Source organism: Buteo buteo, chromosome 13, assembly GCF_964188355.1.
Source record: "Buteo buteo chromosome 13, bButBut1.hap1.1, whole genome shotgun sequence".
NCBI lineage: Eukaryota > Metazoa > Chordata > Aves > Accipitriformes > Accipitridae > Buteo > Buteo buteo.
In genome coordinates, this window is record NC_134183.1 from 9,439,887 (window position 1) to 9,464,446 (window position 24,560).

The following is a 24,560-nucleotide window of genomic DNA, read 5'->3' on the forward strand; positions in this document are numbered from 1 at the left end:
AAAAAATATCCTAAATTTGAATTTTTAATGTTCTAAGTTAGTCCTTAGAAAACATTTCTAGAGTAGATGATAGTGATTCAACCGAGCAACCTAGGAAGGGAGACTATAATGAATATTGAATCTGCTTTCCCAATCTGTGGTTTGTGGTAAAGGACACAATTTTCAATTCTCCATCTTTCACTACCGGCAATTCTGATTGTGAAATAAAGACACCACCAATATTCTTCATTATTGTTAATGCCTTTATGAAAGGCCGATTTGGATTTGGAATTGCTCTAAAGTCTACTAAAGTGATTAAACTGTTTAAAACTTACTGACCTAGTTCATTCAGATAGCTGTAGGGTCTCCAGTCTGCAGTTTCTCTGTCAAGGATTTTGTTACTGAGCTGTTCAAAAAGTATGATAATGGGTTAATGCTGAAATAAACAGACAGTTCCCACCCAAGACTTCAGCCCAATGATGTCACGAATAAAAATGGGAGATGACTATTACCTTGGCCTCACCATTTCAGTTCTTTATCTGTATGAATTTGACAGTTCACTAGCATTAGGGAAAATCACAAAGGAAAGTCACTTCACCAAGCAATGAACGCAAGCATGCTGGAAAATACAAGAATTCCTTCAGTAACCAGTAATCACGACTCGAATGCCTGTGTACATGAAGTGACATGCCAGCAGTTTCAAACTAATGAAGATGGATGGATCAAAACCACCTACATAAGCATGCAGACAGGAGCCATCTGGAACAAAGGGGATTTGCTAATACATCTGTGTATTCAGTTAAAAGAGATGTAATGGCTACAAGATTTCTCTCAATTCAAGGAAAACAACATTGGCAATAATGAAGCATAAAGCCCCGTGCAGATCTGCCAGCACAAGCGGAGAGGAGTCCAGGGCTGCCATCCAGACACTACTGTTGGAAAAACACCTCTTGCAGTGTGGCAGCTGGGACCCCCATGTGCCCAGGGTGCTGCTGGCTCCTGTGCCAGCGCGGCTGGAGAGGGGTGGCCGGGCACAGCCTGCGCCGCTGGAGTGGTACCATCTGCAGAAGTTTGCTATTGTATTAAGCACATGTGTCAATATGCTCTTGATTTTTTTCTGCCATTTGTAGGAGTCTCATTTGAGCTAGGTAATGTGCAACAACATCAAGAGGCAAGCACAGCTTCTGCCTGAGGGATGGGGATTTGGGGGACCTGGAGTGAGCTCGCTGGAGTGTCTCTTATGACGGTTGGTGAAAGGAGCGGGGCTGCCATTTTGGGGGTGCATGGCTCCACTAGGCTGGGGCACCACAGCAAAAGTGGCTCTACAAAGCATATGGTGACCAGTTGAGTCCCGGCAAGGAGGGTCTATGAATCACTGTAGTTGCTAAAGCTGCTGAGTTTTCCACCTTGACATTTTTTCCTTGAAAGCTACACCTGCTGAAAGTACAGCTGGTCCTGAGGAAGTGTCAGTTCAAGAGCAAATCACAACCCTGTTTCTGAAAAATTAAAGTTATGAAGCCATTGTTGCTCTCCTGTGTCTGCCTCCAAACTGGAAAGCCTTCTGCCTCTGTTTCAGAGGGTTCAGCTCTGCTATTTTATGGTATTTACAAGAAAATGCATAACAATAAAGGAGGTTAAAATCAAAATAAAGTATTCAAAATTACCACAACATTTCATTTTTCCTGATTTCTCATTAATTTTTCCTTAGCTTTCATAACGGGCTATTAAGACCTGGAACAAAAAACCCCACTGATATGTTGAAGGCTATTGCCCTGCTGGCACACAGCACCTACAGCCAGACGCCAAAGGTATTTTCACCTACCTTCAAAGTCCTATTTAACAGCCCTCAGTGCCACAGCCACCCCACTTCAGGGTGCAGCAGCCCCGCATTGTCCCTGTGTCTGCAGAGCACCCACTGTCCCCGGACACTGAGGACGGCTTTGCAGGAAGCCCAGAGTCCCCCAACACTCCTGGAAATACCTGAAAGTGCACGTGCCACCTGAGGTAAGGGGGACGTGGCCCTGTCCCCTCAGGACATGTAGTCTCACGCGTCCCCAGAGTGTGGGGTCACAAATACCTTTACGTTGTGCTACCAGCCCAGGAACCCAGTGAAGGGTGAGGTGCACTGTGCAGGGTGCTGTGCAAAGAGACACGATGGCCCAAACCCTGTTTTGGACAGATTTCCTTAAAGGAAACACAGCCAGATGGGGAGGGATAAAAGGGCCGTCCCATGTAGCAGTCAGGGATGCTGCTCTGTGCCATGTAACATGGACACAATCTCAGGGGCAGGGCAGTCACCGAGCAAAGTGGTTTAGCCAGTTGAGTCTGCCGCAAGAAGCACACCACGACCTGCAAGGAACAACCATGTCATGGGAGGTGGAGAAATACAGCATGAAGGAGAAATGCTGGACCGAGAGAGGAGAGGAGGGCATGAGGCTGCGCAGTCATGCAGCTCCTCTGCCCCTTGGTTTAGGTAGTGACCACACTGGGGAGGGCTTAGGGTCAGGAAATCTCCTCTGGCAAAAGTTTCTCTATAAATAGGGCAATGGGGACCAGCACGATCCTCCCAGCCAGGCAGATGTTCTTCTGCAAGCTTCCCCAAAGCTCGGTCACTGAAGACAAAGCTGCAGAGCTCTGCAGCCTCTCCCTTATCTCTAGGGAAAGCATCTGCAAATACTCCTCTCTACCAGGAGCACCACATTTAGGACAACTACACTATATATTACAAACTGCACATTGACATTTAGAAGCTTTTATCTGATCGCAGAAACTAGGTTTCATTTGGGTGAAGATTTGTAACAACCAGAGGCAAAACCTTGCCCTCATTGACTGAATCCTGCTGATTGAATTCCATTGATTCAGGATGCAGAAAGTGGTCTGATGAGTTTTTACACCAAATGTAATCTGCCCTGGCTTAATCAGACGCAGGGGAAACCATGGTGTGAGCACTGCACAGAGACACAGGAGACAGCACAGATAGAAAAGGCTGTGCGCGCACACACACATGCACACACAAGATGTTGGGTCTCTCTACAAGCAACTGCCCAGTATTTTAGAGCTATTCAGCTGAAGCTTTTACACAAATAGGTTTCATCATTTGCAAAGCATGTAATTGTGCTCCAGATGGGCTGAACTCCAGCCTGCAAGAAAGATTCAGGACACACAATAGCACAAATACACTGACCATACACACACAGAGACGTGTGCGTATATAAATACATATATATATATATATGAAGGTATACACACAGGTACACACACAAAGATAGCTTAATGCCAGCACACTGAAAGGAGCCCATTTCAAATCCATCTTAAAGCCAGGCTCTGGTTGAAAGAGACCCTGCTGCTGAGCCACCAGCACTGACCTTGAAAGAATCATTAATTCAGGGCAGTTCTGTGCCCTGCGCTGTGCGGGAAGTGAAGCCAGATGATCACAATGGTCCCTTGTGGCCCTACAGTCCATGAATCTCACATCAGACAGCACCAGCAGTGCAGTGGTAGCTATATCTAGTGCCTCGTCCTGTTCCTTCTCATTTTCTGTCTCTATATATTCCCACTAAGGTAACATGTGTCATCAGCTCATTAGGCACCTTTGCACCAGCCACTCTCCTCAAGGATATGCCCAGAGCAGAGAGAAAGTTGATAAAGCTTGTTGTCTGCAATATTTCTAGAGCAATCATTGCCCAAGAGCAGTGGCTGTGAGTGCACATCCTTGCTCCTGGCATGGGCTGTGCATCTGGCATCTCCCAGTTGACAACACAGGAGTCATTTCTTTATCATTCAGCAGTTCCTTGTACTCCCCCAAAACTGGGAACATAAACACTGACAGCAGATACACAGTATGGACAGATGGGGCAGTCAGAGCAAACAACCAACAGCAAGGCGATGAAAAGCAGATCGGTTTGTAATGTAGTCACAGAGGAAGGAAGCCGACTCCTGGCCCTATGCTCAGCCTGTGTAAATCAGCGCAGACCCACTAACAGCACTGTCAGCTTTCATCAGCGGAGCCCACGGCTTTTTTCTTCATTTCAAAACTTGCAGAAATAACATGAATGCTGATTTTCAATCCAGCTGCACCAATTAAATCACATTTATTAAAGTCTTGGGGTTTCTATTAAAAGCTGTGTTTTTGCAGGATTTATAAATCAGCTCACAAACCCAAAATTTGGCATGAAGAGCTATGCGCTAAAATTGGGGTTTTTTAATGAAATGATTTGGGGACATTTCTAAGTTTTTCAGAATGCAGTAATTACAAAGAAATGTGATTATAGCCGTCTCTTTGTGCCACTATCATTTCTTAACACACTATAATTTGTTAACTTTTTTTTTTAAGATAGAAGATACTTCAATTTTTAGTGTGAAGCAAAATTGCTTTTCTGGAGTAAAAAATAATTCATTCAGTAAATTTATCCACTAAAAATCCTAGCTTGTAATTTAAGCAATTTGCTTAAAAATCCCCCATATCTGGCAACTTTTCCTTTAAGATCAATGAGATACTAGCATGAGTAAAGCAAAGTCACTATCTGCTCATCTGAAATAGTTGGACAGATCACCATGACAAGCTGATCACCAACATGCCATTTGTCAATGCTCAGGTTTTTAAATAAGTCCATGGTGATTAGGCAAAGAAGCGCTGGCAGGAACTTCATCATACCTTTATCCTCCAGGAGACCAACTGTTAAGAGTTTTGCCATTAACTTCCCTGACTAATGACTTCAGGTTTCCATGGTCCAAGCCTGTGTTTCTCAGTTTTAGATGGCCATCCTGCAGCGATTCTGTATTTGCAGTCCTCCTTTTTCTTGGGCGAGTTTTAGTCAAAGGTACTTTAATGATGCTTTCTGTGGTTGTATTCCTTTTTGTTAGCTGGGTGACATCTAGTCAGACCATTTCCAGTGACCTCTGTTTTGCAGTTTCTAATTTTATGTGAAGTCTTTGGTAGAATTTAGAACTTCCTTTAATAGATGTGAATCTGCTGGCTTTAAAAATTCAGGACATCTAATAGCAATTTATTTTTATGATGTCTGTAGAAACCAGAAACACCTGGACTCTAGCTGCAACGCTGTTCTCCTTTGGTAGGGAGCGAGGGTAGAATTAAGCATTCTGGAAAAGTGCAAGGTGGGAATCCTCCATTTGCTTGTGACACACCAGTACAGCAGCCTCATGCTTTATACAGAGTATTCTTCACAAACTTTTGCAGCTTTTTGTGAAAGCGAGCTATATTCCTACATTCATGCACAATTCAAAAACTCAAAATACAGAGCTGGCATTGAAGCACTGAGTGGTTCTGTGAATGGTGCCACTGAACGCCCTCTGAGCAAAATGGGTCCTCAGCATCTGCAAATCTGGTCTTTAACTCAAGCAATGAGAGCTCTGATGTGAAGACATGGGTATGGAGGTAAGTGTGTATCTCTATCTGCTTTGGAAAATTTTGGTGCAGTAGTTCTGCAGCACAATTTCACTTGAGTTAATGTATGATACTTCTTGGTAACTTGCAGCATTGTTGTTATTTCCTGCTGCACATGTCATAAGAATAAAGGCCAAACCTACTTGTAGGAGCTAATAAGCAACGGTCAAATTTTGGCTTGCCTTAAACTGACAGTAAAATATCTATTGATTTCAATGGGGCCAGCATTTCACCCAAGCTGACTTTGTAAGTTCGCTCACATGGCAAGAGCTTTTACTTGCAGCAAGGTGCTGGTAGTTAAAAACTTGCACTGAGATGCAGGAAGCTCTGCCTCCTCCTTAACCCCAGAGATGCAGAGCCATTCTCCTGGACCTTGCATAGAGACAAAGCTCAGCCCTACAAACTCCTGCTGGCAGCTGGAGCAGGTTTTAGGGACACAGGACTGGAAGGGCTTTGATCACTGAGTCCCGCATCCAGCCACCTTTTACTGCAAACACTCAGGCACATAATCACTTAGATAGCTGATCAAGCTCCATTTTAACAGTAATCAGATTTCTTTGTCCCATTAGTCTTACTGGGAAGCTATTCCAAAATCTCACTGATCTGATGTTAGAAATCTAATTTCCAGCTTCGATGCATTCATGGCCAGTTCATCCTCATTTGTTCTTGTGCCAGCTCTGTCATCTAACTTAAATAGCTCTTCTCCCTCCTAGTGTTTACCTCGTCGTATTTATAGATGGCAATCATACTCCCTCTCAGCATTCATTTTGCTAGATAGAAGAAGCCAAGCCTTCTTTTAGTCTTTTCTCGTATGCTCCCCCTTATCCTCCCACTTGCTTTTGCCTGCATGTGTTCCAGTCTGAGCACTCCACTAGCACAACTAACCAGTCCTGTATACACCAGGAGGATTGAAATGCCTCCACTTGTACTTGCCATAGATTCATAGAATCGTTTAGGTTGGAAAAGACCTTTAAGGTCATCGAGTCAAACCATTAACCTAGCACTGCCAAGTCCACCACTAAACCATATCCCTAAGTGCTACATCCACACATTTTTTAAATACCCCCAGGGATTCGTGACTCAACCGCTTCCCTGGGCAGCCTGTTCCAATGCTTGACAACCCTTTTGGTGAAGAAATTTTTCCTCATATCCAATCTAAACCTCCCCTGGTGCAACTTGAGGCCATTTCCTCTTGTCCTATTGCTTGTTACTCCAGAGAAGAGACTGACCCCCACCTGGCTACAACCTCCTTTCAGGTAGAGAGCAATAAGGCCTCCCGTCAGCCTTCTTTTCTCCAGGCTAAACAACCCCAGTTCCCTCAGCCACTCCTTGTAGCACTTGCTCTCTAGACCCTTCATCAGCTTCACTGCTCTTCTCTGGACACGCTCCAACACCTCAATGTCTGTCTCGTAGTGAGAGGTCCAAAACTGAACACAGTATTCGAGATGCGGCCTCGCCAGTGCTGAGTACAGGGGGACGATCCCTTCCCTAGTCCTGCTGGCCACACTGTTTCTGGTACAGGCCAGGATGCCGTTGGCCTTCTTGGCCACATGGGCACACTGCTGGCTCATATTCAGCTGATTGTCGACCAACACCCCCAAGTCCTTTTCCACCAGGCAGCTTTCCACCACTCTTCCCCAAGCCTGTAGTGTTGCGTGGGGTTGTTGTGACCCAAGTGCAGGACCCGGCATTTAACCTTGTTGAACCTCATACAAATGGCCTTGGCCCATTGATCCAACCTGTCCTGATCCCTCTGTAGAGCCTTCCTACCCTCAAGCAGATCAACACTCCTGCCCAACTTGGTGTTGCCTGCAGACTTGCTGAGGGTGCACTCGATCCCCTCATCCAGACCATTGATAAAGATATTAAACAGAACTGGCCCCAATACAGAGCCTTGGGGAACACCACTTGTGACCGGCCGCCAACTGGAGTTAACTCCATTCACCACAACTCAGCAACTTCTAAGCTTCTACCTTCAGGACATGTAGGGTCCTGAGCAGTGGCCAAAGGTCTGTTTGGCAAAGGGGAAACAAGGAGCTGAGATACCTTCCTCCTGGTCCTAGAAGAGAGGCTGGAAGTCTTGGCACCGCTCCCTTCCTATGAAGACAGACCTGCCTCGCAAACTGAGGTCATCAGTGCAATGCTGGACCTTTTAGCTTCTGCTATCAGCCACCCTCGTCCACCTTGTTTCCCTAGTGTAGTACCCACTGTGTACACTGTGAACAGCAGGGTCAGTAAATGCAGCCAACAGTGTAGGACAGCTGTGTTCGGTGTTCTGCAGCCAGGCTGACCCTTGCTGAGCTGTACAGGGCTGGGAGAGGAAAGCACAAACAGGAGGAAGGAAAATAGAAATAGTATGTGTACAGTTGAGCGAGAAAAGACAACAGGAAAATGGATATGAGAAAAACCAGAAAAGATAACGGAGTGGAGCAGACACCAAGGGAAGAGGAGAGAAAAGGCAAAATAAGACACAGAAAGAGAGAAGAGGACAAGAAGGGCAGGGGGAGCACATGAGAGAGAAAGCCTTCTTAAACTGGAGCAGGGCTGCATCTCCCCGTCGCCCTGTCCTTTGTACCTTTGCCCAAAGTGTCTCTCTGAAAGAAGTGATAGAGGAATGGCTCCAGTCCATTGCCTCAAGGTATGATCTCCTTTGAGCACAGTGAGGATAATACATCCAGGACTCTGGCTCAGCAGTTCAGAGATTCCTTTGCCATTTTTTTCATTCTGCATCTGTGCTGGTTCCTTTGTGACCCCAGCTGGCTCTATAAAGAAGTGAATCCTCCAAATACAACTTGTGCACATCTCCCTGCAGAAAGTGGGAATGGCACCAGACAAACTGATTTGGAAATGAAACTCGTTAAGGCAGCCATTAGGGGCTTTATATGCTCTTTTGTCTTACTTGGCTGGAGAACTGCATAGACAGAAGCAGCGTATTTTTGGCCATCCTCAGCTATTCAGCACTGCAAAGCATTCTCATAAATAAGTAAGATGGTGGGAGATCTAAAGGAAATATCAGGCAGTATATTTTGATAAGTGCCCTGAAAATACCAGATCCATTGTTTTTTCCTTTTTGAATATCAGGACAATCTGCTGACCGACTACTGATAGCCAGTACTACAGCAGTGTGAGCACCTTCCAGGCTAGTCCAAATGCATCACTTGGGTTTTAAACATTTTCAGCAGCTAAATATTTGAATAGTTCTGTGACAAGATGGCACTGCAGGCTGGGAAACCAGGGTAGGTGTTTGCTTTGACCTCTTCTGAATTCATTTAAATGACTGCAACAGGATTAGTGGTCCAGACCCACACTCATGGTGTTGATCCTAAATATGACATTATGAGCGTTTGCATTTTCAGTTTGGGGAGCAAAAATGCATGATGCAAGGGGACCATCTACCTCAGAAAACATATTTACACATCTGTCCAAACTTTCCTCTAGAAATCTCTGGAGCCAGCCTTTTTATTACATTTTAATGAGATTTTCTTTTAATAACCAAGAAATTACTTAGAGGAGCACACATAGAAATATTTTTATGTACCCTGTCTCGTACAATAGTGTCTTTTTTTGCATTAATCTGTTCTCATGGCTTTCCAATTAGCAGAGTTACATTTGGATTAAGGTGACACAGCCTGCAAGTACCATCATTTTTAAAGCTGACAACCTTGATAAAATCAATTGCATTCCCTTTTTCCTCTGCTCCCTACCCTTTGCCCCACCTTGGCTTATTAAGGCTCTAAAGGAAGAGCTGTCTTATGATTTACCATATCTGAATCTATTGCTGAAGTGGTGAATTGAGTATTAGTGTTGTTCATGAGTAGTCCTAGGGAATCGATAGCAACAAGTGATAAGTAAGGTACTCCTGGATGTTCGAGCAATACAGTCTGAATAGCTCTGCTGGAGAGCCATAAGTAACAGCAGAGGTTTCAGAATGCTCCTGAACAAGAACAGGGCTCAGAAGCACCCTAGATACTGTCTTGCATCTATCCTCTTGTCTGTGTGAGCAGGATATTTGTGTGTCTACTGATCTGGGAAACAATGATATAGCAAAGTTAGATTACTGACTTAATGCTTCATTAGTTTACTTTTGTTATATTAATGGATAATTACAATTATCTAGTTATTTATCTTTTCTGAGAAGCAAGTATACCTTATAGTTGCTAAGACACCAAGCCTTATTGACCCAAACAGGCATGTGCTGAAATTCCAGTTCCCATGCATAGAGATTATGAAGATATACATAGGGGAAAGCAGACCTTTTTGTGTCTGTTAGCGCTACGATGTGAGGAACTGCTACACTGGAGTTTTAAATAATGCTGGCAGACAACAGGATCCAACAGGCATTGCTTTGGTTGATTTCCTTGAACTGATAAGAACATTGCCACAGTGGGGTGGGATAATATCTACCTTACTGGAGCTGTTTCCATCCAGATTACTGGTAAAGAAGCGTGAAGTCACACCACATGAGAGAGTGTGGTAGCTTGGATTGGAAAAACAATGTACACTGCCGCTACCTTGAGATATATCTGGGAAGAAAACAAGTCATCACAAAATACTTTGGAAGCCATAACAATTCTTAAGAAACCAAAAGCATGCTAGAGATGATCTAGTTTAGAAAACTTTGTTAGAGTACTGGGTGTTATAAAACATTTGCAGATGAAATCTATCCTGTATTATCATGGTGTGAAGCTCTTGACTATTAGCATTAAATATAAGACAAAAAAGCAAAATATTTAATTAATACAGTGTTATCTTTTTGAAGATCTTAAAAAAGTAATTCCTGACAGTCCAGTTGCTTTGCAGGTAAGGGAAGAAATGCAAAACGCAGGAAATGTGTGGTCTGCAACAGTTTCTTCCTTAGTTTAAACACATGTAAGAGCTACTGATGAGAATAACCCTTGTAGTTATGAAAAAATTAATTAAAACATTTTTGTTGCAAAAAAGATAGTTAATGTTAGAAATCAAGGTGCTATAACTGTACCAAGGAGTCCAAAACATTTTACATAGCTTTTTGTGCAAAGACTTAGTAAAAAAGAAAGCTGCAGCACTGAAAGGCAAACTTGGGCAGTTACATTGTTATGCTTAGAGACATCTTAACTATTTCCTCACTTTAACTTATGAACACATTTAGCAAACAAAGTAATTTACCAAGAAAGGCAACATATTTATACTGGTATTTCTAATGAAAACATCAAACCCAACCTGGTTCCAGCTTAATAAGAAATTGATAGATATTTCAAAGTACGATCAGAAGAAAGGATGAAAAATTTAAACAGAAGCAGCATCATTTAAACAGTCAAGCCCTGTAAGAAGTAAATGAATGGGTTTTAATAAACCATGGGCTTGAATTTGAGGCAGAAAGGTTAGTTATAAGAAACACCTTCACATGGAAAGGGTAACGAAGTGCTGGGGTGGCTGCTTGTCCCCATCACCAGAGATCTTTAATGAAGGTTGGCAGCAGATGGGTGAGGAAGGACAGGGACCTGGCTGGCACTGTCTGCAGGAGGGGGGTACCCAGTCACCACTGGCTGTCTCTCCTTGCCCTCTGTGTTTGCATTCCTGTGAACATGAACTTTGCTTTGCTGACATCTTGTGGAGATCTAGATTTAGCATAATTTACTGCAAAATATCCTGTTTCAAATAAGTGGGTTTATCTGCAGGGTGTCTATTATGTAAGTGCTGTGGCACACAGCGGAGAGAGGAAACTGCACATGCACATACATATCTGACCGAGCACTTATTTTCTGCTGAAACATGCAGAGCAATTTTTGAGGTCAATTCTATTTTGTAGTAATTGCAGAGCCTTTTATTTCTAGCTATTTTCTGAGGTTGTTGCTAACAAAGTATCTCAGATCAGGACGTGATTCCAGAACTAACTTCTTTCAGCTAGCCACTGCTCAGCACAGCAGCCAGGCTGCCAGGACTTTGCCATGTGCCCTAACTATAACTCTGTGATATTTGCAATAGAATTAATAAGAAACAGATATCTCTTGGGGTCTGCAAATGAGAACTGGGGCTGGAACCCAAACATCACGATCAGTGTATGCCCATCACAAACACAGCTGCTTACATATAGCCTTGAACCTGCTAATGAGGGATTGGCGGCTCACTGGGGAGCCGAGCTCATCCACCTTTCTTACAACCTGCGGTCCCAGTTAAATACAGACACTTGAATCCATGTCCTTCTGCTTTTTAGGTGAGTGCTGACGGCTGAGTTACACCAGCTCTCAGCTCTCCCTTCTCCCTTCCCTTATCAGTCGTGCCCTCACTCAGCTGCAGGCAAGAAGGACCAGGTCAAAGGAAAAGAGGCAGGGTCCGCTGCCTTTGCTGCAAGATAAGAGGGCACATACCAACAGTTACCATGAGCCAGCTGACACATTACAAGTTCACACCCAGCTTATCTGGCTGCAGCTTGTTTCGTGCACCTGAAATGAGCTGAAACAGAAGCCTACCAGACTGCCCTGCTACTTAGCACAGTGCTGAATTAATGAACCTGAGCTCATATACAAGTCTGCACCACCAAAAATCTTTTCTTCCTTCATTGCATGCAGCACCATATACTCGGAATTACTCCTTCTACACAGTTCCATTTGGTCGATACTTAAGTATCCACCCAGGCTGATTTACCTTGATAGCACAGTCCATTTTCTACACATTTATTCATGAAGCTCTTATAACTGCTGGCTGGAAATACATCAAATTCAAATCTAATGCTATCCCAGTTAAAAAAAACAAAACCAAAACCAAAACAAAAAAAACCCAATGCACAAACTCGCCTCTCTTCTCAAAGATGAGAATTTTATTCTGCTCTGAACAGTAAGCAAAGACTTAAATGCCTAAAAGAAAGGGAATGATTTAAATTAAAACAAAACAAAAAACCCCCAAAGGTTATGTTAACGTTAACATGGGGAGATCAGTCCTGTGAAGGGATCCATGATGGCAGACTCCTGCTGTGAGACCATCAAGCCTGAGGCTGTGCTCCCGTGGAAGACCCCTGAGGTCTGGATGAAGGCCAGAATGCTCTGTCACTTGAAAGACTGAGCTTCTGCTCCAAGCCAGCACTGTGGGGTGACACAAAGAGCATTTGTCCCCATCCTGCAGCGGCAGCAGGACAGCGTAGTGTGGAAACTGGGCACAAGGCCAACAGTGAAAAAAGGGAGTAAGCAAGCACTCTGCAGTAAATACAAACCCAGCTACCTCAAGATGCAAAATGGAAATGTTTTTCTTCTTTTTGTGTGGATCTTCTCCACCCATACGGAGTGTCACTGGGGTGGCTGAAGACTCCAAGCAGGAGGGTTCACTCTGCCACCTCCTACTACACATCACCTGCAAATCATTTCTGTAAATGTCTTGTCTAGGCTGCAGGACCCATGATGGTCTATTTGTATCGAGCTTTGCTTAGGTTTTGGCTCTCAGCATAAGTTTCATCCATATCAGAAAGTTTGTTAAGACCTTGACAAGACCTCAAACATCAATTCAGCCCATAAACAAGTCTTTGTGAAAGTCCTGAAAAGAAATCTCTGTTGTTCTCCAGCACTACTGCATAATTTTCCCTTCTGTCCCCATCTCCTTGAACTAAACAACCTGCACTTTAATATCTGTTGTTGGATGCCATGTACCATTCTCATGCTGGGGAGCACCATTTCGATTTCAGGCTTATTTGGGAAAGTCTGCTCTCGGATCCATGTGCTGTGGTTAAATTCTCCCAGCATGGGTGGTTTTCTTTCCCACTGGCTGCTGGGCAGAGTGTGTGTTTTGCTGCCACATCCTTCATCCACAAATGCAAAAGAGTCTAAGGGCTGCCCAGGGGGTTCCCTTTCCTTATAATCTCTCTCACACATGTGCACGGATTATCAGCATCAGAAGAGCTGAAGACATAAAGACCAAAAACATCCTCCAGAAATAAATTAATGTGCTGGAAGAAATTACTGCCTCCAGGAGCTAGGGATCTGCATATGTGGCTCTATTCAGAAACACCACCACCACTACCCTAACAAGAGCAAACCAGCAAAATAACAACAGTGGCGATTCGAGTTAGCCATAATGTCACCACCCATATAGGTCTGGATAGTGCAGTCATTGTTCAGGTGGAATTCTTGCCGAAGTCCATGGGTTTACATGGGATTAAATTCATTGGACAAGTACGTCTGCATAGTATTCTGCCCTTAATCTACATACAAAACTCCAGGTGAAGGTTGAAATCCCTGTTACCTGTATGTAATACTGCTACTGTCCTTCAGCATCCTCTGCAATACACAAATGCACACATGCGCTCATATACACACAGGTTGTTCTTGCCATCCAGCCATGCTATGAGTCTCTATTTCTTATCTGTGATCTTATCTTAGTATCCCTCTCCCCATTTTCTGCTGGGGAAGATGCATGTCAGCACCTTTTGCTGTCTTTCTGCTTGATGGAAGTGGAAGGCTGAAAACAGCATTGATAAGGCCAAAGCTGGGAAGGTTACTGATGGGTAGAAAGTTTCAGTGGGACCATGTACTGGAGGACAGTCAGAATTTGGCAGGGAGCTTTCAGAAGCCTTTGTCTAGAATTTGTAAATGCCCTTCTAAAACAAAGACCAAAACTTGAAACAATGCTGATACCTGCAGACAATTTATAATGAGATGAAGATGAAGCAGTGTGATTTCTAACTCATTAGTCTTTCTCTGCAAGCTCAGATAGCAAAGTTTTTCAAGTGGGAGGCGGGAAGAAAACTGTTCTTGTGACCTCCAGAAAGAGACAACGGACCCCACTCAGATGCAGCTTCCTGAGTGATAAAATTTATATTGCTACAAGGACTGCGCAAAGAAAGAAAGAAGAAAGAAGAAAGAAAGAAGATAGAAAAGGCCCAGTCTCTGCACTCCCATCACTCACTGAGATTAACAGGAAGGAAACGTTATCCAATTTCTTTCTAGAGAAGCCCATACAACACCACTGACCTGGTGCTGTTTGGCATTGCAAGGACCTGGTACTTCAGGTTTTTTACAAACTGAGCTGGCACAGAGCAGCAATGCCACAAGGGCAAGAATTAAATTTACTGTCATTGCCCCAGGACCAGAAGAGATCCAGGTTCAATGCAGCTGATTCCCTCAGATATTTATGATGTATCCAGGAATTCAGCCATCCCCAAAATACTTCTTTTCCTCAAGTACTTAAGTATCACGTGGCATCAGGAGCTCTGGGATAGGTGGCTGCACCTGAAAGGAATGTGAAGAAGGTTGTATAGGGAGATGCAATGCCTACAAAGACATAACCTGCAAAGACAGTCCAGCGCTACCAATGTCTTCAAACTTTTTCTCTGTGGCTGAGGAGGAAAGTCATCTGTCTATGTTAACTTTGAAGGATGAAAGTATCCTTTCTCAGCATTAGCCTTTTTTCAGACTTCTTGCAGAGTATCAGACTGGGATACCATCAGGTTAATTGGGAAGTCTCCATTCATGGTAAAATATGGAGAAAAAACAACTGACGGATTTTTGTTCCCTTGTCTGAAAGGAGACGCTCAATTACTCCAGTCAGGAACTCCCAACCTCAGCAATATTCCTCTCCTTATTTTGAGGTTTCTAAGTTGTGCCTTTTAAGCATGCTGGGTTACACATACATTAACTAGAAAAGCACAGAAATAAATGAGGTGAAGCAGGCTTTGTAAATAAATGGATTAAGTGCCAATATGAAAGAAATGGATCGCTGAAAAGTTCATAACATTTTTCCATGCCAGTGGCTTTGATCTGCTCTCTCGGAACTCGGAGCCTCGCTGCTGCTAAGATGTGCCACAGTTGTCTTTTGCATGTTCATGGTCTGGCTCTTCAAATGATGTTGAAATGACAAATTTCAGGCCAAATTATGCTGGCAACTAGCCAAGGATCAGATGAGCCCTCTCTGGCAACACTTTCATACATTTCTTACCCAAATGGGCAGCTTAAGCAAGAGCCTGCAAAGCTAAAATTCAAAAATAAGAGGGAATGGGAGGAGGTCCAAGGCTGATTATTTTCCCCACCTTGTAGCTATCAGAAGGAATGCTCTAGTATAGGCCTGAGTGGTTTAAATATGAGTTTAGTCAATGGTGTTCAGCAGACAGCCCCTGATGTGTAATATGTCATCACAGGAAATCATGTCCCTGATATGAGGACTGAAGTCATGGTACCATGAGAGAAACTCCTTGATGAGGTTCCAGCTGTAGCCAGGGAGTAATATCGTTGGCTTGGTGGGAGAGGCTCCTTCCAGGTGCATCCTGGGCAGGGAAGTCCAGAATGAAGCTTCCAGCTATTCCACCCCGAGACAACACAGAAGCCAAGTCAGAGTCAGAAACAAGTGGCTGAGCCTCATGCATTTAGACTAGAAAGCAAAAAGAAAAAGGCAATGCAGGACTGGGAAAGCAGAACTGCTATGCCAACCTCTGCCTGTTTCAGGAGCTTGTATTACTTGGACTTACAGTTTCAGCCATTTAAAGGGAAGTGAAGAAGTGAAGTGCAGTCACAGGGCAGCAAACCTCGAGGAGATTCCCACTAGAGACAGATTGGAGGAAACAAGAAGGAAGTAAAGCCATGTCCTGTCTGGCATCCTATCTGATACTGGCCATAGAGGAATGAAGAAGAATGACGGCATTAAAAAGGAGATCACACCCTTCAAAGTTTAGCCAGTCTGCCAAGAAAAGCTGTCCTCCATAGCAGTAGCAGAAGATAGAAAGAAGCAAGAAATGTGATTTTTTTTTTTTTTAATCTTAAAGAGCCTTCCTCTTCCTCTTCATCTCTCCTGCTTTTATCAGCTCCTGTGAAGAAAATTCACACCAGCTGTCTTGGATGACGAGGACTGGTCTGCACACGGAAGGAAGTGGCAATGAATAGGATGCCTCAAATCACAAACTGCAACATAGACAAAAATAAAACCTTATGATTGACCCGGTCAATCCCATTCCTCAAGTGAAAAAAGTTGTCTTTTGAAGGTTTCACAAAGGGAAAACTTCTCTGCACTGCAATAGGAATGCAGCCGATTTAAAAAAATGGAGTTGATGTATTCCATGCAGCATATTTCTTGCCTAGGTATATCCTGTATTGTGTTAAGTAAACTTTCATATATAAAGCAGCTTAAATCAGTTTTAAGTTATATTTGCTTTCCTGTCCCTGTTAAGTATTAAAAGATCATGGTGTTCAGGGGAAGAACAGAAGTGTCATTATTTTTGAGGCTCAATAACGCATGTTATACATCACAGAAGCTCGTATTTCCCCAACATACAGGAATATGAGTCTATATTTGATTAACATAAAAAGACCCTTACCAGAAAGTGAGTAATCTGTATTAGTCATCCTCATGGCTGGAGTATAAGATACACTTGGCATGTCATGGCCCTTCTCCTTCTGTTTCCGTCGATACCACACAAACAGTGCCAGCAAGACCATAATAATTAGAAGGAGAATAATAATTCCAATGATTGCTCCCACTGAGTGCCTCTCTGATCCAAGAGCAGGGCTAATTTTAGTATAGGGGTTTAATTCTTCCATCATAAGAGCCGCTGTTAAAAGTAATTCATAACACACTGTAAATTGAATTGTGCATTTCATTTTTGAAATACTATTTTTTTTAAAGCAAGTACATCATTGGAGGGGGAGGGAGAGAAAGAGAGAGAGAGAGAAAGAGAGAGATATTTTACAGATAGAATTTCACTGTACCTTGATCACATCGGATTCCTTTGAAGCCTGGACTGCAGTAGCAAGTACCTGTGACATGGTCACATGTAGCATTATTCATGCATTCACATAGTTGTTTGCAACCATAACCAAACGTTCCTGGTGAGCACTCTAGGAAGCCAAAGAAAAAGATTGGAAAGAATTCTGCTTTTTTCAGGAATGGGTAAAATGCTTGCCGTGGATAATTCAGTAGAAAAGTCTCCCTGGTTTCAGTATCTCTAGGATAACACTCTAGTGTTAGATTATTATTATTATTATTATTATTATTATTATTATTATTATTATTATTATTATTATTTTAAAGCAGGAGATAAATGTATTTCATGTACAATTTGGGGTATTATTAAGCTGTAACTTTCTGGAAAAGTCATACAAGACTTCAAAAGGATGAAATCAATAATATGTACAGAGACTTTAGAAGGCTTGATATATATTACAAGGGTACAGAATTTAACAGGGCAAGAGCTCAGAAGCTGTAGACAGCATCTTGAAAGAGCATAGCATTCTCCACCAACACTGCATATTTCTTTTTCATGGGGGTAGTTGCAAAGAAAAGTTTTAATGTACCTTTATATGAACACAATAGACTTTCACCAAACAAATCCTGCATGCTTTCATACTTATCCCTACCAGTGTTAGAAGACGAATATAACATTGTAGGTGGAATTATAGAATTGAACATCTGAATGGTTTGATTAGCTCTGCTTCTGTACTAGGATTCCTAATATAGGAGGAATTTATCCTGTCCTTGTATTTCTATCAAAGACAAAATGATTGAATGTCCAGCTGAGAAATTTATTCATACAATTACCATGATGGGCTATTACAATAAATCTGTAGGCAGCTTGCTATACTTCTTAAGGCACTATTCAATAATAAATTGAAAGAAACAACTTCTGTCACATCCTACTTATTTCTGTGGAGAAGCCACATTTTTGAATGCATGCACACTTGCTGTGATTCTTTAGAATACATATTGTTTGTTTTAAGATGTGATTTCTTGTGTGTTACTGCAAATGTTTTGCATAGCATGACGATACCTTCCCAATGTCAGCCTCTAAGTAACTTTTAGTAGCCAAAATTTAACATTAAGTAATGAACAGTAGCTAGTATCTGTATAATGATTTGCAGTGTGTATTAAATTTGTATCTCTTTCTTTCATCTGCAGGTTCCCAAACACGGAAAAATAAAATTATTACAATTAATGCTCATTCTGCTATTAACCTGTAGCCTATTTAAAATTAGTAAGGCCTAAATTTTTGGCCTGCACCACAGAAACAATGTCTGCATTTAGGCATTTCATCTGCAATGCAGTGTGACTGCCCATTCAGCAGGATTTTGAGAAGGAAGGAGTTTTAATGAAGAGATACATTTAGATTAAGTAGTAGAAAAACAAATAAATACATTCGTAGTTTGGATAGAAAAGAAAGCCTCAGGCTTTGTACAGAGGTCAAATTATAAATGTAGCTTCTTGTATAAAGTCTGCTATGATGCAGTTCTGCTATGGAACTTTTTAGCTTCCTATTTTTTTTTATGGCTGCAGTAAGGGTCTACACAAATTCACAGTAAGTTGGCCACTTACAGAGTTACAGTGGTGCCATATGTAATCCCCATGAGCATGCAAATTTGGTCCTGAGATACATGCTTTGCTGAATGCAAGTATGTGCAAAAAGAAAAGATGTTCATGAATTTAATTATATGTACAAATACTTTCATAAAGATCCATGTAGTAAGCTACAGTTAAGAAGCTTTCACTTGCAAATCTAGCAGGAATGTTACTGTATTACCTTACTGCCAAAACAGGGAATGAAACCCTGTGGAATTAATGCCTTGGTAAGGTGAGACAGATTTCACCCTGCATTTAGAATCCAAGTAAGTGTGTGAGAATTTTCTTTTGATTTACTATACTGGACAAACAACTAATTACTCAACTACAGCACATACCGTTTCCACCACCCTAATTCTTTGTTCTTAAAAGAAGCCATTCGGCGCGACATGCTAAATATGCCAGCAAGACATCAACAACAATTACAGTAAGATATGCCAGTACCCTTGCAAGGTAATTGAAGTTCATTGTTAAATACTTGTTCACTACTCAAGTTAAACACAGATCTTTCAAAAAATGGCAAGCAACCTTTTTCTCCTTGATCTGTTTTTATTGTAAAGATGAATCTTTATTTGGCCCACATCTATAGCGTAACAACTTATGCAAGAAAGCCCCAATACTCCTTGGAAGGCAGAGAGCAGAAAGGGCTTCTTTCTTTTAACCCTTCTGTCTTCTTTCATGCCCAGGGAAACCTGATGCTGCTGTTCTCAACAATGTTAGCAAGGCATGAAGCAGCTTGGTTTTTTTCTATTAATTAGGTACAAGATGGTCAGGAAGGCTACATCGAGTCAGCACTGAGTGCAGTGACTTGCTTTTATCTCACCTAACTTTAGACTGGGAATGGAAAGGCGTAATTACAGAGGATTCACTACATTTCTTTATGCTTAAACAGACTGTCCAGCTTTTCAGAGATGCCTTCTTCTCCCTATGGATTATATAAGGTGCCTAGGGTTACTCTCTTGCTGACATCAACACCTCATTTAAGAGCCTATTTCTGCAAAGAATTCTGAAATACACCCGCCCCTGGAGAAACAGAAAAATGGAAGTCATGTTGCTACTTACTTTGCTCACATTGTTTGCCTGTAAATCCAGTCCTGCACGTGCACTGGCCAGTGATGTGGTCACAGTCCGCTCCGTTCTGACACTGACAAACATTGGCACAGTTTTTTCCATAAAAAGCAGCTGGGCAACCTTTCAGGAATCAGAATAAGGAAAGACTAAGAAATAAGCTGAAACACAAACTCAGATGCATTATCAGCACAAAATAGGTAGGCTTATAAATCTATGGATTTTCAGCCTCTGTATATTTAATAACATTTATTTGATCATCTAAATGTAGAGATACTACGACAGCCAATTTTCTTGGAGTTTCTCCTGTCTTACAGAATTGCCTTTTAAGTGTTTCAGAAGAACAAAAACTTGACCCATCTATACAAACTACATTTTCAAGAAGTAAAAGAAGATGTCTAAACAGAAACTCTCTAAAAGGCCAGAGATCAATCCTTTACTTGCAAGTGGAAGAGCCTTCTTAAAAGGCTCACCAGAATTTGATCTCCTCCTTCGTACAGTGCTGACAATTTGGCACTAGTAGGATGAGAAATCTCAAATATTTTCCTAAATCAGAACACATATACTGGGGCTTTAACAAGCAGGGACATAGACTGTGCAAATTCTGATGACAAATCAATAATCTAAATGATCGGTCCCTCCTTTATCGAGTGCCAAAGGCATAAAACCTTGAAAAGCTTCAGGTCTCTTTTCTTCCGGGTGATGTGAAGTTATCACAAGTAAGAAGCCGGTGGTTTAACAGGGAAGACTGCAATACTTGGAAGAGACACGAGGTAGCAGCACATACTTTGACAGATTCCCTGGCACAACAGTGTCTCTGAAAGGCTTACGCTGTGTGCAGTAGAGCCCCGTCCAACCATGAGTACATCTACATTCTCCATCGTAAGGGCTGCACATTGCTCCATTGTGGCAGTTGCATGAATGAAAGCAATCAGGACCCCAAAAACCAGTGGGACAAGCTATGAAAATAAAAAAGATTTGTCAGCTGACAAAAAAAGCAATGATACTGTGTTACTGCTGCAGAGGAACAACAATAAAGGGAGAACCTCTGAGACACCAGCAAAGGCAGAACTTCGCATTGCAGAGCTTGGCATCGCTGCAGAGATTCCCTGACAATGACTGGTCCTTCCAAGCCCACGATTGCTTTGCAAACCCAGGTGCCAACCTGCAACCTCATCCACGCTGTCAGTCCCTGGCACAAGGGATTTCTTCCCCGTGTAGGTCAGGTGGCAGGATCAGGTCTTTGCTGCGTATATGCACTGAGAACGTCTGAAACAGCGACCTTCAACACTATATTAGTCTAAGTGCTCCAGCCACTCTCCCTGCCTTACTCGTATTATCTCTGAAGACAATTTAGACAGGGCTTTGCGATATGGAGGTAATTTAATTTTCTTTTTGATATTCTGGAATTCTTGCATAATAAAGCACAGCTATTCATGGTTTACTTTTGCTATGCAATCAACTACTAAAATTACCACATTCGTTTGAAGCATAGACTGCTACTCAAATTACGTAAAAATGTAAAGAAAACTTCTTACAGTATGAATTCCCATCCACAAAATCAGATTGCTTTTGTTGATGGGGCTAATATTAAATTAAAATCTCCAGGTCTATTACATATTTCAACAAGTACAATATTAATACATTTTCAAAAGTTATTTTAAGCCTCCCTCCAAAAATGAATGCAGTAAGTTACAGTTATTAGTGCCAGACTAAAAGAACCAAAATGATGATAACCCTTCAATATAACAACTATATTTTTGCTTTAAAAAGCACTTCCCATTGCTTCCTATTAAAGACATGAATTAATAAGGCATGGTTCCCAGGAAACCTGAAAGTACAGAAACTGTGCCTATTTCCATGTCTGCCATTGGCTCCAATTCTGATGATAAATGCAAGTTCCTGGCATATGACAGACATCTCTAAAGCCAGAATGAATAGCAGAAAAAACCTGCCATGACGTAAATCAAACAAAAGGTCACTGAACTCACACAATGTAAAGCTGAACAGGATTTGGCCTAAAGTATTCGTGCTATGAGCAACCAGAAATACTTTTACAATGCCTTTGCAAGCCAGAGCTGCAGGGTCTGTTAGTGTCTCCAGAACTGGCTCTGGAGTTGGGGCTAAAATTAACTCCTTTGCAGCTACATCTCTTGGTCATTCCAGGTCAACTGGTATGGAAGGAGGTTTGACCGAAATAGCTCAGTACCGGACTCGGGTACGTGAGGCCAGGTGCCAACAGAAGCCTGGTGTGAGGCCAGGTTCACCTTGGGAGATTTACACTTTCTTTACAAGAAGGTAACTGAGGAAACAGTCAGGTTCCCACTTCCCTCATCCAAAATACAAAGTAGCTATTGCCAGGTCCTTCTGCTTGCTAAACTGGAAATTGTTGCTGCTAAACTGGCCTGCCTCTGTAAGAAAAAACATCTTTTTTCAAGGTTAACAGAAACTAGCAGTAATTTCCCAATTACATGGCTAAATATAATGAGGAATCTGTGGAGCCTTCTGTCTTTTTTCTTTTTTTTTTTTTTTTTCTATTTTTGAGTGACAGCAATATTCTGCCTGTGGAAGACACACAATAAAAGCAAAATTACAGCCGTCTGTTTTTATCCGATTCCTACTTTATCACTTGAAGTTTAATATATTTTACTCTGGAATGCTGTCTAATATGCTAGTTGTATCCTGAATATGAAGTAACATTTCTGAATGATAGGATATTGCTTCCCTCTGTGATCTATCTTCAATTAAGGGATGCTCTTAGGAAATGACACTTTGGGATCAGCAAATGCCAATCTTCTACCTGGGCAATTTTCAAGAAGAAATCCTCCATCCCTCCAAGCCCACATTGACTTTTACAATTAAATTACATTTAATAGAAATATTTCAGCTGCCTAATTTCTCAATTCTGGGGGCTTGGTACATGAAAACATTTACTAGTTAATAATTTCTAATGTAATAGCTGAAAGAAAATGATTTCAAAAAATAAATAAAAGGGAATCCAGCTAGAAATTAAAAGGGAGCACGGAGCTTTCTTTTCTGATGTGATGCTTGTGACCTCCCTCTCCTGTAATAGAAACTAGTAACGGCTTCTGCAAATTCCAAATGCAGAAACTAATTCAAGCCAAAACTAACTTAGATTAATTAAAAGAAATAAGCTATAAAGAGACTAAGGCACTAGCTGCTGTAATACTACAAGGATTTCCCGAGAATCTGTCTTTAACTTTCAGAAAACACTAAACAGGAAATATATGTTATTTTAAAGCAGAGGTGGAAAAATAACACTTTGCTTACTCTGAGAGCAGTCCGTCCCTATCCAGCCTGGAAAACACTGACATGATCCATCAATAGGATTGCACGTCCCGTTCTCGGTGCACTGACAGACCTCAGCACAGTTCTTCCCATATTTTCCACTGGGACAGACTGTGAAAATATAAGGCAGTTTACTGAAGGCTTTTCATGATGAATATGAGGAAGTCATAGGACTTAACATTTAGCAATTAGAGATAAAAGTAATTACAACGTTTTTCTTTGCTGAAGCCAAACAGGCAAAAACCTTCTGGAAAGAAGGAAAAGGCAGAAAGTATTCAAGTCCATTTTGTTTGCTTACATCCCAGGCATAAAGACAACAGGAAAAAGTTGTCTCGAGATCCATTTTTCTGCGGGAAAATGAATCTGATATAGTTAGAAGATTACAATTACTGAAGGGCATTATGGAAGGCTGAAAACAGGAGAGACAAAACAGAGAAAAGGGGTTACTGGGAGAGGAAGAGAACAGTAAAGTTGAGGAGAATTCAGAGTAGTAGCAAACACAAATAAGTGGCTGGAAGGGATTGATCTGGGGACTTGGCCAAGGGGGTCCCTTGGTGCAAACCCTGAAATAGGGTTCTGTGCTGGCTCAGAGGATTATAACCTCAACAATAAGAACAACAAAAGTAGGAAAGGAACATTTTAGGCTAAATACCAGCCTAGTGAAGAAGTCTCAAGAAGATGGAGAGCAACAGGGACTCTTACTTTCAGGCCTGTCACTAGAACCTAACAACTCCCTTGTACTGTACAACTGATAATGACAGTAATAATGGACCAAAAGCTGCAAACCTTACCACCTGGTATGATGGCCTGACATACTAGCCATGGGTATTGTACTAGGAGGCCAGTGCCCATGAAATGGCTGATGGCAGATAAGCTTGCAGGAAGAGGCTGAAAGAGCTGTAGTCCTTTCCTCTGCTATCCCACTAGCACCACAAAATGCATCATGCACCATGCGGCGCTGCAATATTGGGCACGCTAGAGTACCTACCTCATCGCTGTCCTGATTCCTTCTGGATCAAATAATGGTGAGAGGGGAAGGTGCCTTTACTACTAAATACACTAGGCTTTGCTGAAGATCAACTTTCAGTAATGTTGGTGGGAGGCAGGCCCCCAACATCTCACAGACTCAAATCATGCAAGTGGAGAGTAAACCAGGAGCAAGACTGCCACTTCCCTAAGTATTTTTACCATATAACTCGGCAGAAGACTACTCCCACAAATTAAGCACGTATCCAATTGGTGAAATGTCATGCTTGTCTTTTGGCATCCATTCACCTATTCCTCTCCAGTACCCCTTGCTGGAGTAAGTGTTCAATTAGATTGCAAATGTGGTTTCCAAGGATTATATATAAGTTTGACTGAGAGCTGTTAAACAGATGTGCTGCATCCTAGAAAAATCAGCGTCTATTCTTGTTTGTCCACCTAGCCTATTCCAGAAGTTTGAAGAAAAGAAACTCCGAATTCTTTTCAGACTCATCTTATAACAGCCTAAGCACAGTGACATAAAACTAATAGA

The 24,560-nt window shown here is 42.0% G+C and overlaps 1 protein-coding gene across 2 annotated transcripts in view; it reads right to left on the reverse strand.

Annotated features, from left to right (window-relative positions):
- The window catches only part of MEGF11 (multiple EGF like domains 11), a 210,669-nt gene that overhangs the window by 15,232 nt on the left and 170,877 nt on the right, over positions 1-24,560 (reverse strand). Inside the window, exons 14-20 of one of the 2 annotated variants that reach the window (XM_075044633.1) lie at positions 23,027-23,155; positions 20,566-20,694; positions 19,730-19,858; positions 17,044-17,172; positions 16,653-16,886; positions 9,788-9,906; positions 319-385 (exon numbers count right to left, since the gene is read on the reverse strand). In XM_075044633.1, coding sequence (XP_074900734.1) covers positions 319-385; positions 9,788-9,906; positions 16,653-16,886; positions 17,044-17,172; positions 19,730-19,858; positions 20,566-20,694; positions 23,027-23,155 — 936 coding nt within the window. The remainder of the gene's footprint in view (positions 1-318; positions 386-9,787; positions 9,907-16,652; positions 16,887-17,043; positions 17,173-19,729; positions 19,859-20,565; positions 20,695-23,026; positions 23,156-24,560) is intronic. The other variant, XM_075044634.1, reaches the window with a different exon arrangement.